General features: G+C 45.6%; 3 protein-coding genes across 3 annotated transcripts in view; 1 reads left to right on the top strand and 2 right to left on the bottom strand.

The window, feature by feature from the left end:
• The window catches only part of LOC140208329 (uncharacterized), a 330,302-nt gene that overhangs the window by 240,369 nt on the left and 63,196 nt on the right, over window positions 1-26,737 (bottom strand). The window lies entirely within an intron of this gene.
• LOC140208336 (uncharacterized) overlaps window positions 1-26,737 on the top strand; it is an 87,877-nt gene that overhangs the window by 42,402 nt on the left and 18,738 nt on the right. The window lies entirely within an intron of this gene.
• On the bottom strand, window positions 256-26,737 carry LOC140208351 (uncharacterized). The gene is made up of 6 exons (XM_072276954.1): window positions 26,423-26,737; window positions 17,894-18,060; window positions 16,223-16,318; window positions 9,988-10,776; window positions 5,878-6,036; window positions 256-442 (listed from the first exon to the last, which is right to left on the bottom strand). Exons 3-6 carry the CDS (start codon window positions 16,230-16,232, stop codon window positions 429-431), a joined length of 972 nt encoding a protein of 323 aa, XP_072133055.1. The 5' UTR covers window positions 16,233-16,318; window positions 17,894-18,060; window positions 26,423-26,737; the 3' UTR covers window positions 256-428.

Raw genomic sequence — 26,737 nt, 5'->3', positions numbered from 1 at the left:
CTTATTCCCCATAATAAATTCACCCGCTTCTGTCTTCAAGGGCCCAATTTTGGTCTTAACCATTTTTTTTCCCTTTTCACACACCTAAAGAAACTTTTACTATCCTCCTTTATATTCTTGGTTAGTTTACCTTCCAACCTCATTTTTTCTCCGCGTGTTGCCTTTTTAGTTACCTTCTGTTGCTCTTTAAAAGTTTCCCAATCCTCTGGCTTCCCACTCGTCTTTGCTATATTATACTTCTTCTCTTCTATTTTTATACTGTCCATTGCTTCCCTTGTCAGCCACGGCCTCCCCTTACTCCCGTTAGGATATATTGATGTATGGTTGCGAGCCATGGACCATCACAAATGCAGTGGGACAAAAAATCAATGGAGTAGAGATGTGGTTCCTCAGAAGAATGCTATGCATAGCATATAAGGGCAGGATAATCAACGAAGAAGTTCTACAGTGAACAAAAACAAGATGTACATTACTTTAAAAAGACAGATTAACAGCAATCCAAGTTCTTTGGACACATCATGCGAAGAGAGAGATTAGAACATTTAGGTACAACTGGAAAGCTGGAAGGAAGAAGAAGCAGAGGCAGACGGAGAATGAAAATTATAGGTGGATTAACATTATGGTTAGAAACAGGGGAGGCAACAACTACGATTCAGAGGGTCAGGGACCGTGATGGATGGAGAGGCATGATCGCCTACGCCGAACAGCAAGGCACCTGAATAATAATAATAACGTATCACCAACTTTTGTAACAATTATCACTGGAGTTCAGGGAATGCCATGCAAGTATAACAAATCGTTGGGGTTCGCCAGCAATGTCAAGTTGATTCTGTTAGAATTCACGCTACATTCTCAACAGATGTTTCTCAATCTGTCGATTATTTTAATATCCTGAGCTACTTGAGTGTATCGACATGAAGAAAGAGGATGTGCTGGAGCTTTTGAAATGTATTAAGTTAGATATGTCACCAGGACTGCAGGAGATATATCCCAGGCTACCGTGAGAAGTGAGGGAGGAGATTGCTGAGCCTCTGACGATGATCTTTGCATCATTAATATGGTCAGGAGAAATACTAGCGAATTGGAGGTTTGCAAATCTTGTTCCTTTGTACAAGGAAGGGCCTAGAGATAACCCAGTAAATAACAGAGCGATGAATCTTACTTCAGTGATGGGCAAGTTGTTAGAGAAGATTCTGAGAGGCAGGATTATGAGCATTTGGAGATAAATAATCTGATTAAGGATAGTCAACATCGCTCTGTCAAGGGCAGGTCATGCTTTACGGACCTGATTGAATTCTTTGCGGATGCAACAAAACACATTGATGAAGGTAGAACAGTGGATCTGCTGTATGTGATTCGAACAGAAGAGGAGCGTCCCGCTCCCTCCGGATGAACCACACCTGGTGACATCGAGATTCATCGGCACTGAGGAGGACGTTAGAAGGACCTTCCTGAAGATAAATCCAAGGAAGGCGACGGGCCCAGTAGGCATCCCAGGACGGGTTCTCCGGGCCTGTGCAAGCGAGCTAGCTGGAGTGTTTGCTGACATCTTCGACTGCTCCTTCCTTCAGTCTAAGATCCCCTCGTGTTTTAAGAAGGCAACGATAATCCCAGTGCCGAAGAAGAGCAAGGTGGCATGCCTGAATGACTATCGACCTGTGGCTCTGACATCAATTGCTATGAAGTGCTTCGAGGGATTGGTTATGGCACACACCAACCACAGCCTACCGGTCAACCTCGACGCTTTGCAATTAGCATACCGGAGCAACAGGTCAACGGCAGATGCCATCTCTCTGGCCCTACATTCCTCCTTACAACACATGGAAAATAAAGACGCATACGTAAGGCTCTGTTTCATTGACTACAGCTCTGCCTTTAATACCATCATTCCAAATAAACTGATTCCTAAGTTCCGGAACCTGGGCCTTAGCACTCAGATCTGCAGCTGGATCTTCAATTTCCTCACAGATAGGACCCAGGCTGTAAAAATAGGGGACAAGCTCTCCTCTACAATCACTCTGAGCACCGGTGCCCCACAAGGCTGTGTACTCAGCCCCCTGCTGTACTCACTGTACACCCATGATTGTGTATCCAAGTTTCTATCAAACTCAATATGTAAGTTTGCTGATGACACAACAATTGTAGGCTGTATCTCGGGTAATGATGAGTTTGAGTACAGAGAGGAAATTAAGAACCTGTTGGCATGGTGCGAAGACAATCACCTATCCCTTAACGAGGAGTAGCGGACCGCATGACCCAACTTACATCGATGGTGCGCAAGTGGAACAGGTCAAAATCTTTAAGTTCCTCGTGGTCAATATCACAAATGACCAGACTTGGTCCAACCACGCAGAGTTAACTGCCAAGAAGGCCCACCAGCGCCTTTACTTCCTGAGAAAACTAAATAAATTTGGCTTCTCCCCTAAAACCCTCATTATTTTTTATAGATGCACTGTAGAAAGCATTCTTCTAGGGTGCATCACAACCTGGTACGGAAGTTGTCCTCTCTAAGACCGAAAGAAGCTGCAGAAGATCGTGAACACGGCACAGCACATCACAGAAACCAATCTTCTGTCCGTGGACTCACTTTACACCGCAAGCTGTCGGAGCAGTGCTGCCAGGATAATCAAGGACACGACCCACCCAGCCAACACACTTTTCGTTCCTCTTCCCTCCGGGAGAAGGTTCAGGAGCTTGAAGACTCGTATGGTCAGATTCGGGAACAGCTTCTTTCCAACTGTGATAAGACTGCTGAACGGATCCTGACCCGGATCCGGGCCGTACCCTCCAAATATCCGGACCTGCCTCTCGGCTTTTTTGCACTACCTTACTTCCCAGTTTTCTATTTTCTATTTATGATTTACAATTTAATCTTTTAATATTTACTAATTTTAACTATTTTTAATAGTTTTAATATTTAATATTTGTAATCCAGGGAGTGAGAAGCGCAGAATTAAATATCACTGTGATGATTGTACCAATTGTTCGGCGACAATGAAGTATAAAGTATATGGATTTCAGGAAGACATTTGACAAGGTTCCCCAGGCAAGGCTCATTCAGAAAGTAATGAGGCATGGGATCCAAGAGACGTTGCTTTGTGGATTCAGAATTGGCTTGCTCACAGAAGGCAAAGGATAGTTGTAGATTGTTCGAATTCTGCATTTAGAACGGTGACCAGGGGTATCAAATTTTAATATAGAATATAATATTAATGGTCAGACTCTTGGCAGTGTGGCGGATCAGAGGGATCTTGGGGTTTGCGTCCATAAGACACTCAAAGCTGCTGTGGAGGTTGACAGTGTTGTTCAGAAGGCGTATGGTGTGAGTGCTTTCATTAGTTGTGGGATTGATTTCGAGACCTGTGAGACAGAAACAGAAACACAGAAACCCTACAGCATAATACAGGCCCTTCGGCCTAGAATGCTGTGCGTACATGTATTTACTTTAAATATTCCCTAGGGTTACCCATAACCCTCTATCTTTCCAAGCTCCATGTCCCTATCCAGGAGACTCTTAAAAAACCCTACCGTATCCGTGTCCACCACCGTCGCTAGCAGACTATCCCACCCACTCAACACTTTCCGTAAAAAAAAAAACTTACCCCTGACATCTCCTCTGTACCTACATCCAAGCACCTTAAAATTGTGGCCTCCCGTGTTAGCCATTTCAGCCGTGGGGAAAAAAAGCCTCTGACTATCCACATGATGCTTAAAGCCATATAAGACCATAGTTAGACCTCACTTGGATACTGTGTTCAGTTTTGGTCACCTCACTACAGGAAGGATGTGGACACCGTAGAGAGAATGCAGAGGAGATTTATAAGGATGTTGCTTGGACTGGAGAGCATGCCTTATGACAATCCGATGACTGAACTTGACCTTTTCTCCTTGGAGCGATGGATGATGAGAGGTGACCGGATAGAGGTGTATAAGATGACAGGCATTGACCTTGTAGATAGACAGAGGCTTTTTCCAAGTGCTGAAATGGTTAAATGAGGGGTGATATTTCAAGGTGCTTGGAATTAGGTACAGAGGGATGTCATGCAGATACAGGTGGGTGCATGGAATGCACTGCCAGCAAGATGGTAGAGGCGGACACAATAGGGTCCATTCAGAGACTCTGAGATATGTATACAGAGCTTAGAAAAATAGAGGGTTATACTGTAGGGCAATACTGGACATTTTCTAGAGTAGGTTACATGGTCAGCGCAACATTGCTGGCTGAAGGACCCGTAATGTGCTGTAGATTTCTATGTTCTCTCTTTTCATGTTTTATTGTTTCACAACATTGAATGACATTTGATTTCATGTGTCTTTTCTGACAATGATCAACATAAAAATACTTACGTAAGTCAAAGTGAAAACATCTATTTAAAGTGATCTAAATCAATTCCAAATATAAAACACAAAATAATTGATTGTATAAATATTCATCCTCTTTTAATGTAACACCAACTCTGCACAGGTGCAGCTAATTGGTTTTAGAGGTCACATGATTAGTTAAATGAGATCTATTTTTGGACACCTGTGTGCAGTCAAGGTGTTTCAATTGATTACACCGGTATCTGGAAGGTCCAACTGCTGGTGAGTCAGTATCCTGGCAAAAAACTACACCCTGAAAACAAAAGAACACTACAAGCAACACTGCAAATAGGTTATTGAAAAGTGCAAGTCAGGAGATGGATATAAGAACATTTCCAAGTCACAGTTAAGTCAATCATCAATAAATGGAAAGGATATGGCACAGCTGTAAATCTGCCTTGAGGAGCTGTCCTCAAACTGAGTGACCGTGCAATAAGAGGACTGGTGAGGGAGGCCACCAAGAGACCTACGACAACTTGTGAGGATTTACAAGCTTCAGTCACTGGGATTGTAGAGACTGCGCAGACAACAACTGTTGCCCGGGCGCTTCACCAGTCACAGATTTATGGGAGAGTGGCAAAGACAAACGCACTGTTGAAAAAAGAAAACTCACAAAAAATTTCGGCCAGAGTTTGCCAGAAGGCATCTGGAAGAGCCTGAACTTCGAAGGTCTGATTAACTGAAAATTGTTCTTATTGGCCCTCAGACTAAATGCTATATTTGGTGTAAGCCAAACACTACACTAGACACTAGAATACTACAGGCCCTTCGGCCCTCAATGTTGTGCCGACCCATATATTCCTAAAATAACCCACACTACTCCGTAACCCTCTATTTTTCTTCCATCCATATGCCTGTCTAAGATGCTCTTAAATACCCCTAATGTTTTAGCCTCCACCACCATCCCTGGCAAGTCATTCCAGGCACCCACAGCCCTCTGTCTAAAAAACTTACTCCTGATGTCTCCCCTAAACTTCCCTCCCTTAACTTTGTACACATGCCCTCTGGTGTTTGCTATTCGTGCCCTGGGAAACAAGTACTGGATATCCACCCTATCTATGCCTCTCATAATCTTGTAGACCTCTATCAAGTCCCCTCTCATCCTTCTACGCTCCAAAGAGAAAAGTCCCAGCTCTGCTAACCTTGCCTCATAAGACTTCTTTTCCAATCCAGGCAACATCCTGGTAAATCTCCTCTGCACCCTCTCCATAGCTTCAACATCCTTCCTATAACGAGGTAACCAGAACTGAACACAATACTCTAAGTGTGGTCGCACCAGAGATTTGGAGAGTTGCAACATGATCTCTCTCCTCTTGAACTCAATCCCCCTATTAATGAAGCCTAGCTTTCCACAGGCCTTCTTAACTACCCTATCAACCAGTATAACAACCCTGAGGGATGTATGGATTTGACCTCCGAGGTCCCTCTGCTCATCCACACTCTTAAGTAACCGACCATTAACCCTGTATTCAGCCTTCTGGTTTGTCCTTCCAACATACATCACCTCACACTTACCCTGATTGAACTCCATCTGCCACTTTTCTGCCCAACTCTGCATCCTGTCTGTATCCTCTTTTAACCTTCGACGACCTACAGCTCCAGCCACAACTTCTCCAATCTTTGTGTCATCCGCAAACTTACTCACCCATCCTTCTGCCTCTTCATCCAGGTCATCTATAAAAAAATCACAAAGAGCAGGGGTCCCAGGACAGATCTTTGTAGCACTTCACTAGTCACCGACCTCCAGGCAGAATACATTCCTTCCACTACTACCCTCTGCTACCTTCCTGTAAGCTATTTTTTAAAATTATCCAAACAACCAAGGTTCCACTGATCCCATGCCTCATGACTTTCTGGATGAGTCTGTCGTGGGGGACCTAGTCAAATGCCTTGCTAAAATCCATGTAGACCACATCTACCACCCTACCCTCATCAATTTATTTTGTTACCTCCTCAAAAAACTCAATTAGGCTCGCGAGGCACGACCTTCCCTTCACAAAGCCATGTTGACTATCCTTGAGTAGCCTGTACTTCTCCAAATGCTCGTAGATCCTATCCTTAAGAATCCTTTCCAATAGTTTGCAGACCACCGACATAAGACTCACCAGTCTATAGTTCCCAGGATTCTCCCTATTACCTTTTTTAAACAAGGGAACTACATTTGCCATTCTTCAATCATCCGGCACCTCCGAAGCCAAAGAATATTCAAATATCATAGCTACTGCTCCAGCAATCTCTTCTCTCACTTCCCACAGCAACCTGGGGTATATCACGTCTGGCCCTGGAGACTTATCAGTCTTGATGTTTCTAAGAAGATCCAACACTTCTTCTTCATTAATGTCTACATTGTCCAGCACACAGGCCTGTTCTATTTCAACCTCACCCCGATCAAGGTCCTTTTCACTTGTGAATACTGAAGCAAAGTATTCATTTAGGACTTCCTCAACCTCCTTAGCCCCTAGGCACATGTTCTTTATCCTTTAGTGGCCACACCTTCATTCTTGTCATCCTTCTGTTCTTCACATAACACCTTGGGGTTCTCCTTAATCCTACATGCCAAAGGCTTCTCATGCCCCCTTCAAGCTCTCCTAAGTCCTTTCTTAAACTCCTTCCTGGCTACCTTATATTTCTCATGAGCCCCTCCTGCTTCCTGCTTCTTATATCTAACATATGCTTCCTTCTTTCTCTTGACGAGTTGCCTCACGTGCTTTGTCAGCCACGCTTCCCATTTCCTACCATTTTTCCTTGTCTCAGTGGGACAAAACTATCCAGAACCCATCACAAGTTGTCCCTAAACTTCCTCCACATTACTTCTGTGCTTTCACCCTTGAACATCTGTTTCCAATTTACTCTTGCCAGTTCCTGCCTCATCCCTTCATAGTTAGCCCTTCCCCAGTTACGCACGTTCCCATTTTTTCTGTTTTTTTTTCCCCTTTTCCATAGCTATGCTGAAGCTAAGGGAGTTGTGGTCACTCTCACCAAAATACTCCCCCATCAAGAGGTCTGCCACCTGACCAGGTTCATTACCAAGAACTAGATCCAGTATGGCCTCTCCTCTCGTCGAACGGTCACATACTGTGTCAGGAATCCTTCTTGAACACTCCTGACAAATTCAGCCCCATCTATCCCTCTTGCAGTCAGGAGGTGCACATCATCAAAATCACACGATTCCTACAATGAAGCACCATGCTGTGGGGATGCTTCACTGCAGCAGGCCCTGGAAGGCTTGCGAAGATAGAGGGTAAAATGAATGTAGCAAAAAACAGGGAAATCCTGGAAGAAAATCTGATGTGGTCTGCAGAACTGCGACTTGGGAAAAGATTTTTCCAGCAGCACAATTACCCCAAGCGTAAAGTCAAAGCTATGCAGGAAGAGCTTAAAAACAACAAAGTTAATGCCCTGGGGAGGCTAAGTAAGGGTCCAGACCTCAATCCAATTGAGCATTTTTGGCTGGACATGAAAAAGTGCAGTTCACTAACGATTCCCATGCAATTTGACAGAGCTTCAGCAGTTTTGTACAGAATGGGGAACAACTGAAGCCTGTAATTGCTGCTGAAGTGCGATCTACTAAATATGGACGAGAAGGGGGTGTGTATATTATTTATATATAGCATAAAATTATATATAAATAAATGCCAATAAATCTCACAACATATATCGGTGATATTAACCCTGTTTCTGATTCTGAGAACTTTTATCTGACCGTTGAGTAATTCTTTTTTTTTTCATGTCCGTTAATCCTCTCCCTCATGCTGTGGTAGGCAGTGCTAAGTGCACTCGAGTGTTATTTCAGTTCTTTTTCTCTGTAAGTTTTCCAGATCGGCTCCAGACCGAGATATCATGCCAAAGGAATACATTAACACAGGCAGAGCGAACGTATTTATTGCCTTTGGTATATTGTTACTACTTAGCTCAGTTTGGCAGATTATCTTAAGCTTTGAAGTAAATTCTGTTGAAACATTTCTCTTTATCACACGATGATCTATTTTCTTTGTTTGTTAATATCCTTAATATACTTATGTTTCATATCGATCCATCTGTTGTATTGAGTCCTGATGCTCTGTCATACACTACAAGCTCTACTACACCTTTCATAATGTTTAATGTTCTGTACTTTTCTAGTCAAATGCTCATGTTTATACCTTTGGAAATTAGTTCCATTATTTGAATTAATTGTTTTAGCCATTCTGATGCAAGAGAGCGAATAATTTCAAATCATTCTGTACAGCAAGTGTGTCAAGGCATAATTCATTGGTGTTCTTTTTTCCTGTTTTGATATCCGATTTTTGTCCGATTCAGTAAATTAGAGAGCGGGTTTAAAGCTAGACAAAACCATAGTGGGCTTAGCGTTTTGCTCTGGAAATGCCTTCATTTATTTGGATAACAGTAGTTGTTCCTTTGCGTTTGTTAATAGGGCGATTACTGTCCACCAATGCTTCAGATGTTGTAAGTATCAGGCGTATATATTAGGAAGTTCTATGAACCATGAGTGAGGGACAGAATCAAACGGTTTTTGGCAGACAATATAACACTGAAAGATGTCTGCTTTCCCCAGGGCTTGATATAGAATTACGTAATATATATTATCAATTGTTCTTAATTCCGTTCATACCCAAACAGTATTCTTTCTGCTCTTCTGTAAGTATATTGTGTTTGTCTAAGTGAGTAGTTATTAGTTACGACATGCACAATGTTACAATTTTAAATGTAAAATTGTCTCATTGTTATTAAGAGCCAATAATAACAGTGAATAGTGACCATTCAATAGTCTTATAAATGCAGAATTAAAGATGTTCTTTTGGCTGGCGGTACTTACATTCAGACTTTTATATCTTCTGCCCCACGGGAGTATGAAAGAGAGAATGTTTGAGGTGGGTTAGGGATCAGCAGCAAGGCTTTGAGCGGGGGAAGTAGCATCTTGTGAACCTGATTGAGTTCCTCCAGGAAGTGAGAAAACTGACGCATGAAGTTACACAGCGGATGTTGCCTACTTGGATATCAGTCGGGTGTTTGACAAGGTCCCATGTGGGAGGCTCATACAGGAAATTAACATGCTTGGGAACTGTGGTGAATTGCCTTTGGGTTTAAAGATATCTTCTCCATAGCAGACAGGTGGTAATGAGGTTTAACCTGGCTGGGGCTCTTTGCCCAGTGATGTTCCACAGGGAACCACACTAGCATCGGCCATTTATACATATATGTTCCTTTCCCCAGGAGTAGCCTCAAAACCTACCCAACAATGCTCTGGAAATTACTTTGCCAGAAAGCAACCCCTCCCACCCCACCCAGTCACCTATTCCAATTTAGGATGGGAATAAATGTTGGGACTGTCAATGACAGTCGCTTCCCAGAGATGGTCTCTCCATCCTGGTGACTACATTTTTCTTAATTCATATCGCAAAAATACTCTCTTATCTGGATAGCTGCATTTCCTCCAATACACATCCTGGAAACCATCAGAGCAGGTAGTACATTTCCCGTAGTGGGCTAACTGGTGCCTCATTACACCACATGTACCACACCCACACACTTCCCCTCTCCTCTGACCAACCATCCAACAAGGAATCATATTTACACTCCTCCCTGCCACATTCTGCAAACACATCACCCTCATATTTCACTCACCTGCACATTGTTGGGCACTTGACAATTCCGTGTTTAATGAGCCTCCGAGTTGACAGACAGTCGCCTCACTTGTACTGGTTCCAGGGTCCTGATCAGTGTCTCTGACGTCACTGTCTCTGGGCTGACAGACAGTCGCCTCACTTGTACCAGTTCCAGGGTCCTGATCAGTGTCTCTGACGTCACTGTCTCTGGGCAGACAGACAGTCGTCTCACTTGTACCGGTTCCAGGGTCCTGATCAGTGTCTCTGACGTCACTGTCTCTGGGCTGACAGACAGTCGCCTCACTTGTACTGGTTCCAGGGTCCTGATCAGTGTCTCTGACGTCACTGTCTCTGGGCTGACAGACAGTCGCCTCACTTGTACTGGTTCCAGGGTTCTGATCAGTGTCTCTGACGTCAGTGTCTCTGGGCTGACAGACAGTCGCCTCACTTGTACCAGTTCCAGGGTTCTGATCAGTGTCTCTGACGTCACTGTCTCTGGGCTGACAGACAGTCGCCTCACTTGTACTGGTTCCAGGGTTCTGATCAGTGTCTCTGACGTCACTGTCTATGGGCTGACAGACAGTCGCCTCACTTGTACCGGTTCCAGGGCCCTGATCAGTGTCACTGATGTCAATATCTCTGGGCTGACTTTGCTCTCCCTCCTCTGTGGCCGGACCACATTCAACTGGGACACTGCTCTCAATCTGATCCTGGTTTGGTACCTTGCTTCCCGTGATCTGATTATCTCTCCGTGAGCGGCCTTGTAAAAGTTTGCGAAATGATCTCCGTAGTCGATTTAATTTCCCACCTGAAATAAATGATGAATTGCAAGTTAGACTAGAGTGATTTAGAGTGGAGCAAAAGACGGTGTACATGAAACAATACAAAAACTACACTGAACTAGGTAAGACAAAACACAAAAACTACACTAGACTACAGACCTATCCAGGACTGCATAAAGTGCACAAAACAGTGCAGGCGCTACAATAAATGATAATAAATAATAAACAAGACAGCAGGCACAGTAGAGGGCAGTAGGTTGCTGTCAGTCCAGGCTCTGGGTATTGAGGAATCTGTTGGTTTGGGGGAAGAAACTGTTACATAGTCTGGTCGTGAAAGCTCGAATGCTTCGGTGCCTTTTTCCAGAGAGCAGGAGGGAGAACAGTTTATATGAGGGGTTCCTGGGGGTCCTTCATAAAGCTGTTTGCTTTGCGGATGCAGCGTGTGGTGTAAATGCCAGTGATGGCGGGAAGGGAGACCCCGATGATCTTCTCAGCTGACCTCACTATCCACTGCAGGGTCTTGCGATCCGAGACGGTGCAATTCCGGAACCAGGCAGTGATGCAGCTGCTCAGGATGCTCTCAATACAACCTCTGTAGAATGTGGTGAGGTTGGGGTTGGGAGATGGATTTTTCTCAGCCTTCGCAGAAAGTAGAGACGCTGCTGGGCCTTCCTTGCTATGGAGCTGGTGTTGAGGGACCAGGTCAGATTCTCCGCCAGTTGAACACCAAGAAATTTGCTGCTCTTAATGATCTCTACGGAGGAGCCTTCAGTGTTCAACGGATCGTTGTCGCTCCGTGTCCTGCTGAAGTCAACAACCATCTCTTTTGTTTTGTTCACATTCAGAGACAGGTTGTTGGCTCTGCACCAGTCCGTTAGCCGCTGCACCTCCGCTCTGTGTGCTGACTCATCATTTGTGCTGATGAGACCCACCACGGTCATGTCATCGGCGAGCTTGATGTGGTTCGAGCTGTGTGTTGCAGCACAGTCATGGGTCAGCAGAGTGAACAGCAGTGGACTGTGCATACAGTCCTGGGGGGCCCCCGTGCTCAGTGTGATGGTGTTGGAGATGCTGCTTCTGATCCGGACTGACTGAGGTCTCCCAGTCAGGAATCTAGGATCCGGTTGCAAAGGGAGGTGTTCAGTCCCAGTGGGCTCAGGTTTCCAATCAGTTTCTGAGGAATGATTGTGTTGAATGCTGAACTGAAGTCTATGAACAACATTCAAACGTACATGTCTTTTTTGTCCAGGTGGGTTAGGGCCAGATGGAGGGTGATGGCAATGGCACCGTCTGTTGAACGGTTGGGACGGGAAGCGAACTGCAGGGGATCCAGTGAGGGGGGCAGCAGGGTCTTGATGTGCCTCATGACGATCCTCTCGAAACACTTCATGATGATGGATGTGAGTGCAACGGGACGGTACTCACTGAGGCAGGACACTGAAGACTTCTTCGGCACGGGGACGATGGTGGCAGCCTAGAAGCACATAGGAACCGCACCGCTGCTCCGGGAGATGTTGAAGATGTCAGTGAGAATCTCAGCTAGTGGGTCTGCAAATCCTCTGAACACTCTGTCAGGAATATTTTCTGGTCCAGCAGCCTTCCGTGGGTTGACCCTGCGCAGGGTTCTCCTCACATCACCCACGGTAAGACACGGCACCTGGTCATTTGGAGGAGGGGTAGACTTCCTCGCCGCCACGACATTATTCGCCTCAAACCGAGCATTGAAGTTATTCAGCGTATCCTATCCATTACCTAGATACGCACACTGCCCCGTCCCCTGGGTCACAGACTGACCATTACCTAGATACGCACACTGTCCCGTCCCCTGGGTCACAGACTGACCATTACCTGGATACGCACACTGTCCCATCCCCTGGGTCACAGACTGACCATTACCTAGATACGCACACTGTCCCGTCCCCTGGTTCACAGACTGACCATTACCTGGATACGCATACTGTCCCGTCCACTGGGTCACAGACTGACCATTACCTGGATACGCACACTGTCCCGTCCCCTGGGTCACAGACTGACCATTACCTAGATATGCACACTGCCCTGTCCCCTGGGTCACAGACTGACCATTACCTAGATATGCACACTGCCCCGTCCCCAGGTCACAGACTGACCATTACCTAGATACGCACACTGTCCCGTCCCCTGGGTCACAAACTGATCATTACCTACAGACGCACACTGTCCCGTCCCCTGGGTCACAGACTGACCATTACCTACAGACGCACACTGTCCCGTCCCCTGGGTCACAGACTGACCATTACCTACAGACGCACACTGTCCCGTCCTTACGGTCAGATCAGCCGCATGATTACACACAGTGAGATCCCCTGGACCACATATCCTCCGTACGCTTTGACATACTGTATCCTGTCCCCTAGGTCACAGACTGACTATTGCTTTGATACGCACACTGTCCAGTCCCCTGGGTCACATACTGACCGTTCCCTTAAGACGCACACTGTCCTGTCCCTTGGAGGAATCTTTTCTGTACCCTTTCCATCTTATGGACTGCAGTAAGGCCTTTGACGAGGTTCCACACGGAAGGTTAGTTAGGAAGATTCAATCGTTAAGTATTAATATTGAAGTAGTGAAATGCATTCAACAGTGGCTGGATGGGAGATGCCAGAGAGCGGTGGTGGATAACTGTTTGTCAGATTGGAGGCCGGTGACTAGTGATGTGCCTCAGGGATCTGTACTGGGTCCAATGTTGCTTGTCATATATATTAATGATTTGGATGATGGGGTGGTAAATTGGATTAGAAAGTATGCAGATGATACTAAGATCGGTGGTGTTGTGGATAATGAAGTAGGTTTTCAAAGCGTGCAGAGAGATTTGGGCCAATTAGAAGAGTGGGCTGAAAGATGGCAGATGGAGTTTAATGCTGATATGTGTAAGGTGATACATTTTGGTAGGACTAATCAAAATAGGACATACATGGTAAATGGTAGGGCATTGAAGAATGCTGTAGAACAGAGGGATCTGGGAATAATGGTGCATAGTTCCCTGAAGGTGGAATCTAATGTGGATAGGGTGGTGAAGAAAGCTTTTGGTTTGCTGGCCTTTATAGATGAGAGCATTGAGTATAGGAGCTGGGAAGTAATGTTAAAATTGTACAAGGCATTGGTAAGGCCAAACTTGGAGTATTGTGTACAGTTCTGGTTACCGAATTATAGGAATGATATCAACAAAATAGAGAGAGTGCAGAGAAGATTTACTAGAATGTTACCTGGGTTTCAGCACCCAAGTTACAGAGGAAGGTTGAACAAGTTAGGTCTTTATTCTTTGGAGCGTAGAAGGTTGTGGTGGGGGGGGGGGTACTTGATAGAGGTATTTAAAATTATGAGGGTGTTAGATAGAGTTGACATGGATGAGCTTTTTCCATTGAGGGTAGGGGATATTCACACAAGCGGCCATGCTTTGAGAGTTAGGGGGCAAAAGTTTAGAGGTAACATGAAGGGGAACTTCTTTACTCAGAGAGTGGTAGCTGTGTGGAATGAGCTTCCAGCAGAAGTGGTTGAGGCAGGTTCGAAATTGTCATTTAAAGTAAAATTGAATAGGTATATGGACAGGAAAGGAATGGAGGGTTATGGGCTGAGTGCAGGTCGGTGGAACTAGGTGAGAGTAAGCGTTCGGCATGGACTAGAAGGGCTGAGATGACCTGTTTCTGTGCTGTAATTGTTATATGGTTATATGGTTAATGATATCCATCCTGTGCCTTACCTACATGTATGAACAGTTCCAAGGAATGGTGCATCTGTACCCTTGGTTCCCCCCACCATTCTACAACACTTTTCAGGGCCTTACAATTTACAACGCAACTCCTACCCTGGTTTAACTTTACAAAGTGAACCCATTCCTTGGAGCACTTTCCATGTTCGTCTCAGTCTCCTTGTAAGTTTACGTAAACCCACTATACTACCAATTTTGATGTCATCTACAAACTAACGAACAACATTAATTTTATCTATGAAGTCCTTAATTGAAAGAGCAAGCAGTGGACCCAACACCCATTCGCACCACTGTCACAAGTCTCCAAAATTAATAGCCCTCTGATTCCTTCCACCTTGCCAGTTCCATATCCATTTGGCTGTTTCGCCCGTAAGAAAATGAATCTCAGTGCTTTTTATTTTACGGTGACATCCATGTACTTTGATTATAAATTCACAGTGAACTTTGAACTTTAATTCTCCAAAGATTACACGTAGGCAATGTGTGGAGTCGACAATTGTCATGTTTGACATCATTAGCTGCAGTGCAGAATACAGGCGAGGACAGATCTTGTGACAAGACTATAAACTGTTGGCTGGACCAGTTGGGGGAGTGTGTGCTGTTCTGATACCAGTACTACAGGAAGGGTGTATGAGTACCGGAGAGATTGCAGATTGAATATTTAATTACAAAAGATTGAATCGGATGAGAACATTTTCTGACTCAGAGAAAATCATTTTCCTCCATAGATGCTGCCTGGCCTGCTGAGATCCCCTATCATTTTGTGTGTTACCCGTTTTAGTTCCCCTCTGGAAACGCCGTCTGAATCACATTAATCCTGCTCACCAATGACATTGCATTGTCTCGATAGACTTCTTTGATTTCATGTCTGTCTCCTGCTGTTTTATATTTCCTGTGCCATCGAAGCTCCTTAAACTCTTTTTGTTTTTGAGAAACCCACATTCACCATTTGTCCACAGACCTGATATTCATTGGGGTATTAAAACATCGAAGCAGACCACACATTTATCTACAACGAGCTATATCCTGATTCTCAGCTATTCTCGGCTCAGCTACAGAAAACGGATTTCAGAAACACCCCTTAGCCTCATCTCCTTCGCACAGCAGTCACGAAAACCAGGCGGGAGTTGATAGCTACCCTTCCAAAACCTGCAATGTTGCGTTATCACACAATCTCTGAAATCCCTGAAATGCTCCAATCATCTGGCTCTGAATTGTGTAAATGAAAGTTGGAGATGTCTGTCACCTCTAAACAGGCCCTGGTGTGCAACAAACCCTGAACCTGGACTTTTACATAACAAACAACACAACACCGCTGTCACATTCCTGTATGTTTGACTCTCAACCACCTGATTCAGGGTCTCTGGCTCCTTTCACTCAGGTGAAGCTTTGCCTGGTGAGCAGAGTCATTCGACCATTACTGGTGTCAGGTCCCTGCACTGGAACTGTTAGATTGATTCATCACTCAAAGTTATGGGGATAAGGCAGGAACTGGATACTGATTGTGGAAGATCAGCCATGATCACAGTGAATGGCAGTGCTGGTTCGAAGGGCCGAATGGCCTACTGCACCTATTGTCTATTGCCTCTTTACCAAACGGGGATTCAATGGCCCTGTTTGATGAAACTTTTCCGTGCTCGTTCGCATCTGTGTAAGTTTCTTCATGTCAACTATCGTGCACAAATGCGACAGAAGTTTAATTATAAAGATCCCAGTGAATGTACCTGTAGCCATTGTGATTCTGACTGACGATTGTTGATTGTCGTCGTCTTGTTTGCACTTCAGTCCCTGTGCAGGACAGCTCACCTGCCGGCAATGCCCTGAATTGCACACAACATGCAGACAGTGAGTCAGAGAGAGTCGGATTACTTTGCAAATATGACAGTATCACCATCCTGTGTATCAGAGCAGCAGTTCGCTTAAGGACACAACATTTCCTGTGAACATCAACTCCCACACCATGTCTGTATGTCTGTCCAGTGATGTCTGCCGCATCCCACTGATAGAGTCACACAGCAACAGAACACAGACACAGACCCTTCAGCCCAACGAGACAATGCTAACCACAGTGCCCACAGAGATTGTCCTAATTTCCTCTGTTCGGCTCATTTCCCCCCCGGCTTCTTCACACCATCTGCACATCCCAACTGCTTCTGGAATTATACAATTGTGCTGCCTCATCCACTTCCTCTGGCAGGTCCCTCCACATCATCATCAAACTCTGCGTGAAACCGTTGCTGCTCGTGTTAGTTTACAATCTACTTACCACTCCTCTGCCCATTTAGATCCCCTATAAGCTACGATAATCTTCACCGTGAGTACCATCTACTAATTTTGTGTCATCCGCGAGCTTACTGGTCAAGCCTTGTGCACTTGCATTCAAATCATTGCTATCAAATAACGAACATCAAATGTCCCACCTTGTAGCTTTGCGGTTAACCACTAGTTACCCGCCCCCATTCTGAGGAGAAGCCTTCAACCACCACTCTTGGCTTGCTACCTTCAAGGCAATTTTTAAATCCATCCAACTTTCTCTCTCTGTACCGCATGTGACCTTATCTTCCAGAACAAGCTGTCGTGAGGCATCTTGCCAAAGGCTTTACTGTAGTTCAATGTACAACAACCACTCCCCCCACCCTAATTGACAATCATCTTCAAAAATCTTTAAAAAAAGTATTGTTGAACACAACTTTAGATGCACAATGCCATGGTGACTCCTGATCAGTCTCTGTCGAAACACATGTTGGTAGATATTCTGTGTGTGATTGGTCCACATTGTGGAAAGTTATCTCCGACACCTCCCCTTCCATTTTCTCCATTTACCATCAAAAAGCCAAAATGGCAACCCGAAATAAGTTTATGCTTCTCCAAATGCTGTCCCCAAGTATCCGTTCCAAGGGTTGGCCCACCCCCGATGTAACACTCACTGGTCTATAATCCCCAGGATTAAACCTATTCGGTTTATTGAATTACAGAACAACATTTGACAGCCTCCAATCATGTGTTACTACCCCTGTGGCCAGGGAGGATACAATGATCATTGTCAATGCACTGTAACCTCCCCCCTCACTTCCTGTAGTAACGTGGTGTTTATTGGTAGATTCAACAACATCTCTTTCTTAACATTGAGGAAACGCATTTTAAGATAATTGTGACCTAACACAGCGATGCAAGGAAACATCAGAACTGATAAGAGTTTCAAATCAGCAAAGAATATGAGGGAATGTGCGTGGCTTCACAGAGCGATTAGCAACTCTGGAGTGATAGCAACTGGGTCTGACAGAGGCATTACTGGTATCGCTAGGTTTATTCAGTCCCACTCCAGCTATTTTCTACCTTCCTTGGTACGGAAATGTAATGTCTACAGGACCAGCGTTTGGATAAATGAGACTCACCAAACTTTCTCCTGACTGAATCAATGGAAACTCTGAGTCAGAAGGGTTCTCTCCGGTTGGTGCTGTCAGTCCTCGGGCTGGTTGATTGTTGCTGTTCCCTTGTCTTCATTTGTGTTTTCTTTCAGTCATAGACTTTCCTTCCAATAAATCTCACAGGCCAGGTCTAACTTTAACCAGAGAGATAATGAAGCATGTTACTATTACAGAGGAGAACAAAGCATTAAACTCATTGCAATTTAAATATTGAACGCATATATAATGATCCGAGTGAAGATATCTGGAACTGTTCCTCACACTTTACAAAACCTGACATGGGATACAAAGGAACACACACAAATTGCTGGAGGAGCTCATCAGACCAGGCAACATCTGTATGTCGACTCTACTCTTTTCCATAGATGCTGCCTGGCCTGCTGAGTTCCTCCAGCATTTTGTGTGTGTTGCTTGGATTTCCAGCATCTTGGACGAGGAGAAGATGGCAGCGCGACGCAGCGCGCAGCGGCCACTCCGGTGGATGATATCTGTAATCTGTCAAGTAGGGTGCCGTGCACAATCCTGATTTGATGGAGACAGACGTGAGAGAACGGAGGAACATCAAGAGAAACTTCTGAAATATCTTTTTCGCTGCCATTGTTACTGTGGGATCCAGAATCTCCGCAGGGGAAGGTCCCGAATTCTCGGCTTTGCTTGTTGCTCGGCGGCCAGGGATGGTGTGGAAGCGCTCGGCAGAGATGGTGCTCAGTGCTCGGTGTTGAGGGCTGATCGGAAGCTCAAAGTTTTTGGACGGACTCAAAGTTGGCTGTGGTGGGCTGCTTCCATGCATCGACAGTTGTCGGTGCCTGGTGGCTTATGGCAGAGAGAGTTTCTCCTTTCTGCCGCCTGCTATCGGGGACTATCGGGAGTTGCTGGGAACTTTGAGACTTTTTTTACTGTTCCCATGGTCTGCTCTTTATCAAATTATGGTATTGCTTTGCACTGCTGTAACTATATGTTATAATTATGTGGTCTTTGGTCTTTAGTCTTTGGTTTGTCCTTTTTTTGTGATATCACTCAGGAGGAACATTATATCATTTCCTAATGCATGCATGCATTTCTAAATGACAATAAACGAGAACTGAGTGCCCTCATAATCTAATCTGAAGATTTTCTCTTGTTTGTGATGGGATACAAAGAAGTCATCGTTCATTCATAGTATAAGAATCAAGTTATAATACATGGGAGTAGAATTAGGTGATACGGTCATTCTAGTCTGCTACATAATCAATCATGAAAGATTATTTTTCCAACACCGTATTCTTGCTTCACTGCTATAACACTCGACCTAATTATCAATCCAGAACATGAATATACCCAACGATAGCCTTCACTACCCTCTGTGGTATCAAATTCCACAGGTCAACCACATTTGACTAAAGTAATTATTCTCGTCTCAGTTATAAAGTGATGCTTCTTTATCCTGAGGCTGCACTCTCAGATCCCAGACTCTATCTAATTAAGACATCCTCTCCATTCCCACTGTATGCAGGCTTGTTGTTAATCAGTTGGTGTAAATCATCACTCCCGCCCACACCACCCCCTTCAACCACCATCCCTCTGAACTCCACTGAACACAGGCCCAGGGCCATCAAATGCTCCTTATGCGTAAAGCTTACCATTCCTCAGCAACAACTGTACTGAACACGTTCCCAGGAAGAACAGGACAATTGGTACCAGGATAATTTTACTGGGAAAAACTCTGGTTTCTTTACTGTTCTACTAACTATCAGAAAACAAGCGCTGATACACTGGTCCATTTCCAGCAGATTTAAAGTATTCCACGGTGAATGTAATAAAGAGAAACTAGAATTATAGAAATACGCAGCAGGTAAGGAACTGACGTGGAGTGAGGAACAAAGTTAAAAAATCAGTTTCCTAACCATTCGTCAGAATGGATTCAAATATTATCCAGTTTTTAGTTGAAATTTTGGGTTGTTCTCCATGAAGCAGTGGGGACTGAGGGGAAATCTGGTAGAGGTTTATAAAATTATGAGAGGCAGAGACAGAGTAGACAGGGAGTACCTTTTTGCTGCTTAGAAATATCTAAAGCCAGAGGACATGCATTGAATGTGTGAGGGAGTAGATGCCGGTAATTTGCCGTGGTGCGCTTACCATTTTCAAATTCACAAGCTAAGGCAGAACTGGAACCTAATGACCCTCTGCCTTGGCCAGGGCTCAGGCTGGTTCCCCGGTCTATAGATTGTGAGAGGATGCGGATACACTTCAGTTTGTCTCCAGCAGCTAAACCGAGCACATTTGTTCACTATCTTCTTGCTGTGTGGGATCTTGCTCAGCACAGTTTGCTGCGAAGTTTCCCGCATTGTAGCAGGAACAAAATGTAAAATTATAAAGTAGAAAATGCTGGGAACTGAGTACATCAGACTACATCTGTGAAAGGAGAAATGGTGGAAGACCTAGTAACACAAGTGGGACTGTTCAAGATGCTGCCGACCTGCTGAGCGTTTCCAGTATTTTCTCCTTCTTACTTTAAATTTCCTGCAACTGTAGTTTTCTTTCTTTTCTCGTTATTTTAATGCACAGATAGTAACTGATTGCAAAATGTCAGCAACACCTCAAACTGTGCAAATGCTACCCCACCCCAACTGGTTTGTTAGCTCTGAGTTCATTCTGACCCTGGTGTAATACATCCCATGCAGTGAATGCTCACAGCATCTTTTCCTCCCACTGTCATTCTGTTACATTTGCTCCCGAAGCCACTGTCTCTACGCTGAGAGGTGGTGAACACAGATCGATAAAAAATTGCACCACTCCTTGCAGCTCTGAAGACAAGATTTTCACTGTAATTCGGTACATGTAAAAAAAAATGATTTTAATCATGTGGAAATATTAGACAACCTGGGTTGCTCCTTTGGAAATTCTGGAAGGAGCATACACACTTCCGAGAAACCCAGATACATGGAAAAAAAAGAGTTAATTCTTGCATTAATAGGGTCATATATCGGGAAACATTGGCTGCATTTCGGCAAGTCATAGCCATGAAAAGAAAATGGAAATAAACTTCCCAGTCCCCTGAGAGAACGTGAGAAATTTGGATCTCACTATCCTGTCTGAACGGGGAAATATTAAACTAATCATACAAGTGTAGTAGTGTCCTGAATGTGCAAATACTCCGTTTAACCTTCTCTGTCTGCAAGAATACAACAGGCCGAACGGCTGCTTCCAGTCTGCTGGAAATATGTAAAACAATTATCGACCACAGGCATCGATCCAGGTGAAACTTAGATCCGAAACCGGACCGGGTAAAGTTCCCCAGGTACAAATCAATGGATGGGTTTAGTCCTGGCATCATCTCTTCATTGCTGTCCTGGGACCAGAACCCAGGTGCTGAGCGGCGGCTCATCTCGAGCGGTTCGGTGTGAAGGTGTCACAACCCCGCCCGAACCGGGCAGGATGTGTCCAGGAAGGAGGACGAGGCCACCTGGTCCCGGCCGCAGAAACAAGCAAAGCCGATGACTCAGAGGCGTTCTCCTCCGGAGAATCCGGACCAGACAGCAGCAGCGACAGCGAAGCGGGCATTTCAGAAGTTTCTCCTGGTGTTCCTCCGTGCTCTTACGTCTGTCTCCATAAAATCAGAATTGTGCACAGTACCCTACTTAACAAATACAGATATCATTCACCGGAGAGGCCGCGCACGCTGCGTCGCGCCGCCATCTTCTCCTCCCTCCTCAAATATTTAAAGGGAATCTGAGGAGCAACTACTTCACTCAGAGGATGGTGCAAATGTGGATGCTGGCTCAATTGCAGCGTTTAAGAGAAGTTTGTATGGGCAGATGAACGAGGGAGGTATTGACATCTATAGCCTGGGTGCACGTAGATGGTGCCAGGCAGAAAATGGCACCGACTAGATGGGCTCAAAGCCCTGTTACTGTGCTGTAAGAGAATGCATTACATCGTGCGTTCTACACAAGTCCATTTCCCAGGAGAGTTAAATCATTCCAACGAGATGTTCTAAAATAACTGCAAATACAAGAAGCACTCAACAGATAAAGAATACCTGTGGAGAGGAACAAAGTTAATGCTTCACCTCCAACACCCTGTGTCGGAATGACTTCAAACTATTTCTGATTTGATTTTAGTTCTCCAGCATCTTGAGCGTTTCTTTAATATCCAGCTGCTCACAGATAGGCGACAGCGAGTGGGAATTTCCAAACACGGTGAGAATACTGAACTCGAGGTAGATAACCAACGATGTAAACACTGAACAGCACATTCCAGGTACTTACTACCTCTGTGTATTGAGATTACCTCTCAGGTCTATTCGATCTTTCTGCTGGTTTCTATCTATGGCCATTCAGCCCCTCTAACCATCAACAAGATGGCGGCTGCTCTCCCATCTCAGCCACATGTTTCTGCCCGACTCTCATTTCCTCGATCCCTTCGGTCTCCACACATCTGCCGGCCTCTGTTTTATGTGGGGACGATCACTGAGTCTTCACCGGCCTCTGAGGCGGGGATTTAAAAACATTCACCACCCTCGGAGTGGACACATTTCACCTCATCTCAGTCCCGGACAGTCCACCCCTTTTTTAGAGACTGGGATCCCTGGTTCAACCGGTAATGATGTTGTGCATTTCAATGTGTTCACCTCTCAGTCCTCGATTCTCTAAATGAAAGGGTTATCACATTTGATCTTTCTTCATATGATGACTCCAGGGATCAGTCTGGTGAATCTTCTTTGTACTCTCTAACATCTTTATTAATCCTCTATGGAATTAATTTCCAACGACTGCAGCCCCATGTTTCCCCCCACCCACTCTAATCCCACCCCTGACACTACCTCCACTTCCCCAACTCGCCTCTCACCTGCATCCACTTCTCACTCCCCAGCTCTTTCCCCATCCTCACCCCTCACCTCTCTTCTCAATTTCCCATCTAGTCTTGGTCTTAAATACCCCCAACCTGGCCTCCGCAGCTGCCTCTGCTAATTCCACAAATTCACTACACTCTGGCTAAAGAAATTTCTCTGCGTCTCTTTTAAATAGGCGCCCTCAATCCGAGGCTGATACACCATTTTAATTGTGTGGAAGTTGACTGCCTGGGTTACTGATTGGAATCTTCCACAGGGAGAGTTAAGTGAAATGTATACATCATTGAGGAGGCCAGATAGTTGGAAAATTAATGAATAAATGGCCGACAGCTCGGGGAAGTTAAGGAGACTCACTGCCTAACATCAGACCACCCGACTCGACACTGGTCTCAGCACTGACCGATGGGAAACTGATCTCTCCCCCGGAGGACCCTCTCCCTCTCCCTCTCCGGATCCCGCAGACGATCCGCTTCAACAACGAGCGGGAAAAAAGAGCACCGACCATCCGGGGGCTGTGAGCATGCGCAGAGTGATTATTGCGCAATCAGAGCGGCGGGATCCCCAGGGAGCAAATTCCAGTGACCCACCAGACTCCGCGGGAAAAAGTAACGCCCCTCACAACTCCTTTAACCTACCACGCCGCCAACCCCCCCCCCCCCCCCCCATCAAACCAAATACATGGCCTCTTATCTTTGACATTTCAACCCTGGGGAAAATATTTTGTCTATCTACTCTATTGATGTCTGTCCTAAACTTGTAAACGTCTATCAAGTCTCACCCCAGCCTGCGTGGGTCCAGAGAAAACAACACAAGTTTGTCCAAACTCTCGTTACAGCTCATGCGATCTAATCCAGGCAATATCCTGGTAAACCTCTTCTGCACCCTCTCCAAAGACCCCTCATGCTCCCTAGAATGGGCCAACCAGAACTGTATGAAACACTCCAGATGTGGTCTAACTAGTTTTATAAAGCTGCGACACAACTTCCCGACTTTTGAACTCAGTGCTTCAACTAATAAAGACAACCACGCCATTTCCCTTCTTAACCACCTGATCAATCCGTGCAATCTCTTTCAGGGAGCGATGAACTTGGAGTCTGAGATCCCTCTGATCATCAACACTGTTCAGGGTTTTGCATTTAACGGTGTACTGTCTCTTTACATTCAACCTATCGAGCTGCCAAGATGATCATCACTACTCAAATCTGAGTTGTCTCAGGTCCTGTTGAATTTATTGCCAAGTGCACAAGTACGGGAAGGTACAGGGACAGAGAAACACTGACTTGCAGCAGCATCACAGGCAGGTGCATTCAGATAACACACAGAACAGAAATTATACAATTCTCTGTCAGTAACAATATAGAAATATGTTTTACGTCATCCTGCTAACAGGACCAGAACAACAGGGGCTGAGCGGCGGCTCATCTCAGACGGTTCGGTGTGAAGGTCTCACAACCCGGACCGACCCCGGCAGATTCTGTGAAGGAAGCGAGGCAAGGCCGCCAGTTCGGGAAAGTTCATCCCCTCCCGCTTCAGGTTTCACCGATCACCTTGTGTTTCTCTCTCCTCCCCACCCCCGCCTTTATTTCTCCAGTCCTGCCGAAGGGTTTCCGCCTGTAACGTCCCAATTCACTCTCACTATGGAATGAGCAAAGTCACTTTAACCCTTTCTCCAGCAGGGAAACCGATAATACCTATACCCTGATATAGGAGACACCACTTACATCTGATCCCGTAACCGGATGGTGTTCAGTGCGGTGCCGGGTAACCACAGTCTGACTTCCTGGATGAGCGATAATGGACCTGGATCAGAGTGCTTAAGCTGCACAGACAGTTCAGTCTGAGATGAGGCATAAATTGACATTTTCGGACTCCAATGGGTGCTAAATAACTCGCACATCACCTGACAACAGATGACGGGCGCGCAAGGTTTCCCAAATGGTCTCATCGTGAGCCCGGGAGCGCGAGAGTAATGAGCTCCGCGAGAGCGCGCGTGTCGGGCAGTGGGCGGGGCGGTGAGCTGAGCTGGTGCGCGAGAGCCCCAGGGAGTCTGCACCGGGATTGACAGGGAACGGGGAGCGTGTCTCTCGGTCCGATACCGTGCTGTCCAGCACCCCGAGTTAGTCATAAATCCGACCCCCTAACGCAGCTGGGGCACATAAATAACCCACAAAGCTGGACGTAAGTAATTAATGTTTGTTTTCAGTTCAAGTACATAAATAAAATCCTATCTCCCTTCGCATGCAGTCATTATACCCGTTTACATTAATTAAATCGTCAGAGCTTTTGTAGTCAACGGACCAACACGCATAACCAGACCACACGGGCCCTCGAAACTGCTGATGCAGATACTGACATCATTGCTGAACTGATCCAAAAGTTCATTATGCATTCCCCATGTCCATCCCTGTAATACTAAAACCCGCTGTTTATCAAGAATCTCAGCCTTCAACAGAATCAAAGACTTTGCTTCCGCTGGCAATAAACGAGAAGAGTTCAAATTGCTTACAATCGACACAGGAACAATAGATGTATTCGTCTGAAATAAGAAACTCTGAAAACGGAACAGGTGTTTGCTGTACCGCACCCTTGCTTTGAAACAGAAGGCCGTTGTTCTAGAGCTGATCTTAATCTTTACTAAACCTGGGGAAAATTTAAATCATGTAAGCAGGAAACAGTTGGAACACAAAAGGCCCCACAGCCAGAAGGGGCTTAAAAAAAAAACAAAAATGTCCTTGATCGCTGATCCAATGCACAGACAACTCGGCGTTTGGACATAAAGATCGGAAATAAATATCAGAAGCTGAATTATTTTCACCTTAATTCCCGAAGAATACTCTGATAGTGTGGATACGGTGTATCGTTTCTTACAAATAGCCCCGCCCACCGCCCCACACGGATCTCTCGTAACCATGGTAACACACACAACACTGGAGGAACTCAGCAGGTCAGGCAGCTCTATGGATGGGTGTAAACAGTCAACGTTACGGACCGAGTCCCTTCATCAGGACTGGAATGGAAAGGGGAAGCGGGCAGATGATTGACTGATTTGGAAGGTGCGGCTTGTTGTTCTGTGAGACTCAGTGCTCAGGGTCTGTGAGCAAGCAGCAGCCTGCCCCGGCACATTCCTGAGAACAGGGAGCGGCCGTTCCGCTGAAATCAGATCCAAACCGGTTCGGCAAAACACTGTCATTCAAGCGTGAAGAAAGTTTAACCTTTTCTGCTACAGGGAACAGCGATAGAACCAGTGACGCTATATGAAGTACTTTAGCTGGGGTCTCGAATGTCGACTGTGCACTTTTCCATAGATGCTGCCCGGCCTGCAGAGTTCCTCCGGCATTTTGTGTGTGTTTCTCGGATTTCCAGCATTTGCTGATTTTCTCTTCTTTGAGAGAGATCGGTGACGGGTCACTGACCCGTGGGATGTTTCATATGTCACTACCGGGATGAAAGATGCTTTCTGCTCGCACTCAGTTGAAACTAGAATGGAGAGTATTTCTGGTCGAAGGCAACGACGTCGTTTCGCTGAATCCATTTGGACAGTAATTGACTCGTTAACATCAACATGCCAGGACTCCCTTCTCCCACTAAATTTACTCCCGAACCGCCCAAAGCCGAGTCTCGCTTTAAACGCTGAATAGTTGTGTAGAATCATAGACAACACTTACCTCTGACGTTGTAACCGGACGGCGTTCAGTGATGTCCCGGGAAATCACAGACTGGCTTCCCGGGTGACCGACAACGTTCCTGCACCGGTGTTCTCACCCTGTACGGAGAGTTGAGTCTGAGCTGCTGCTCCAGAGGCCACCCGGCTGTGATGTGTCCGTCGCTCATTACAGATGGACAGGGCCGGGTGAGCCGGGGTAGAGCGGGACTGCCGCAGTCCGGGTCACACTAACTCTCACCGGCTCAGGACGGGTTTGACAGCGGGAGGAGGCGGGAGCGGGATCAATGTAGCAACCCTGAAGAGGAAAACAAACCGG

This window comes from Mobula birostris, chromosome 13 (genome assembly GCF_030028105.1).
Source record: "Mobula birostris isolate sMobBir1 chromosome 13, sMobBir1.hap1, whole genome shotgun sequence".
NCBI classification, from domain to species: Eukaryota; Metazoa; Chordata; class Chondrichthyes; order Myliobatiformes; family Myliobatidae; genus Mobula; species Mobula birostris.
Note: the sequence above shows the minus strand (reverse complement) of the source record. Positions and strands in the feature narration are given on the sequence as shown.

Coding starts and splice junctions, on each gene's coding strand:
- LOC140208351 (XM_072276954.1), bottom strand. Junction 6,037..9,987: donor AAGTGCCCAACAATGTGCAG/GTGAGTGAAATA, acceptor ATTTTTTTATAG/ATGACCTGGATGAAGAGGCA.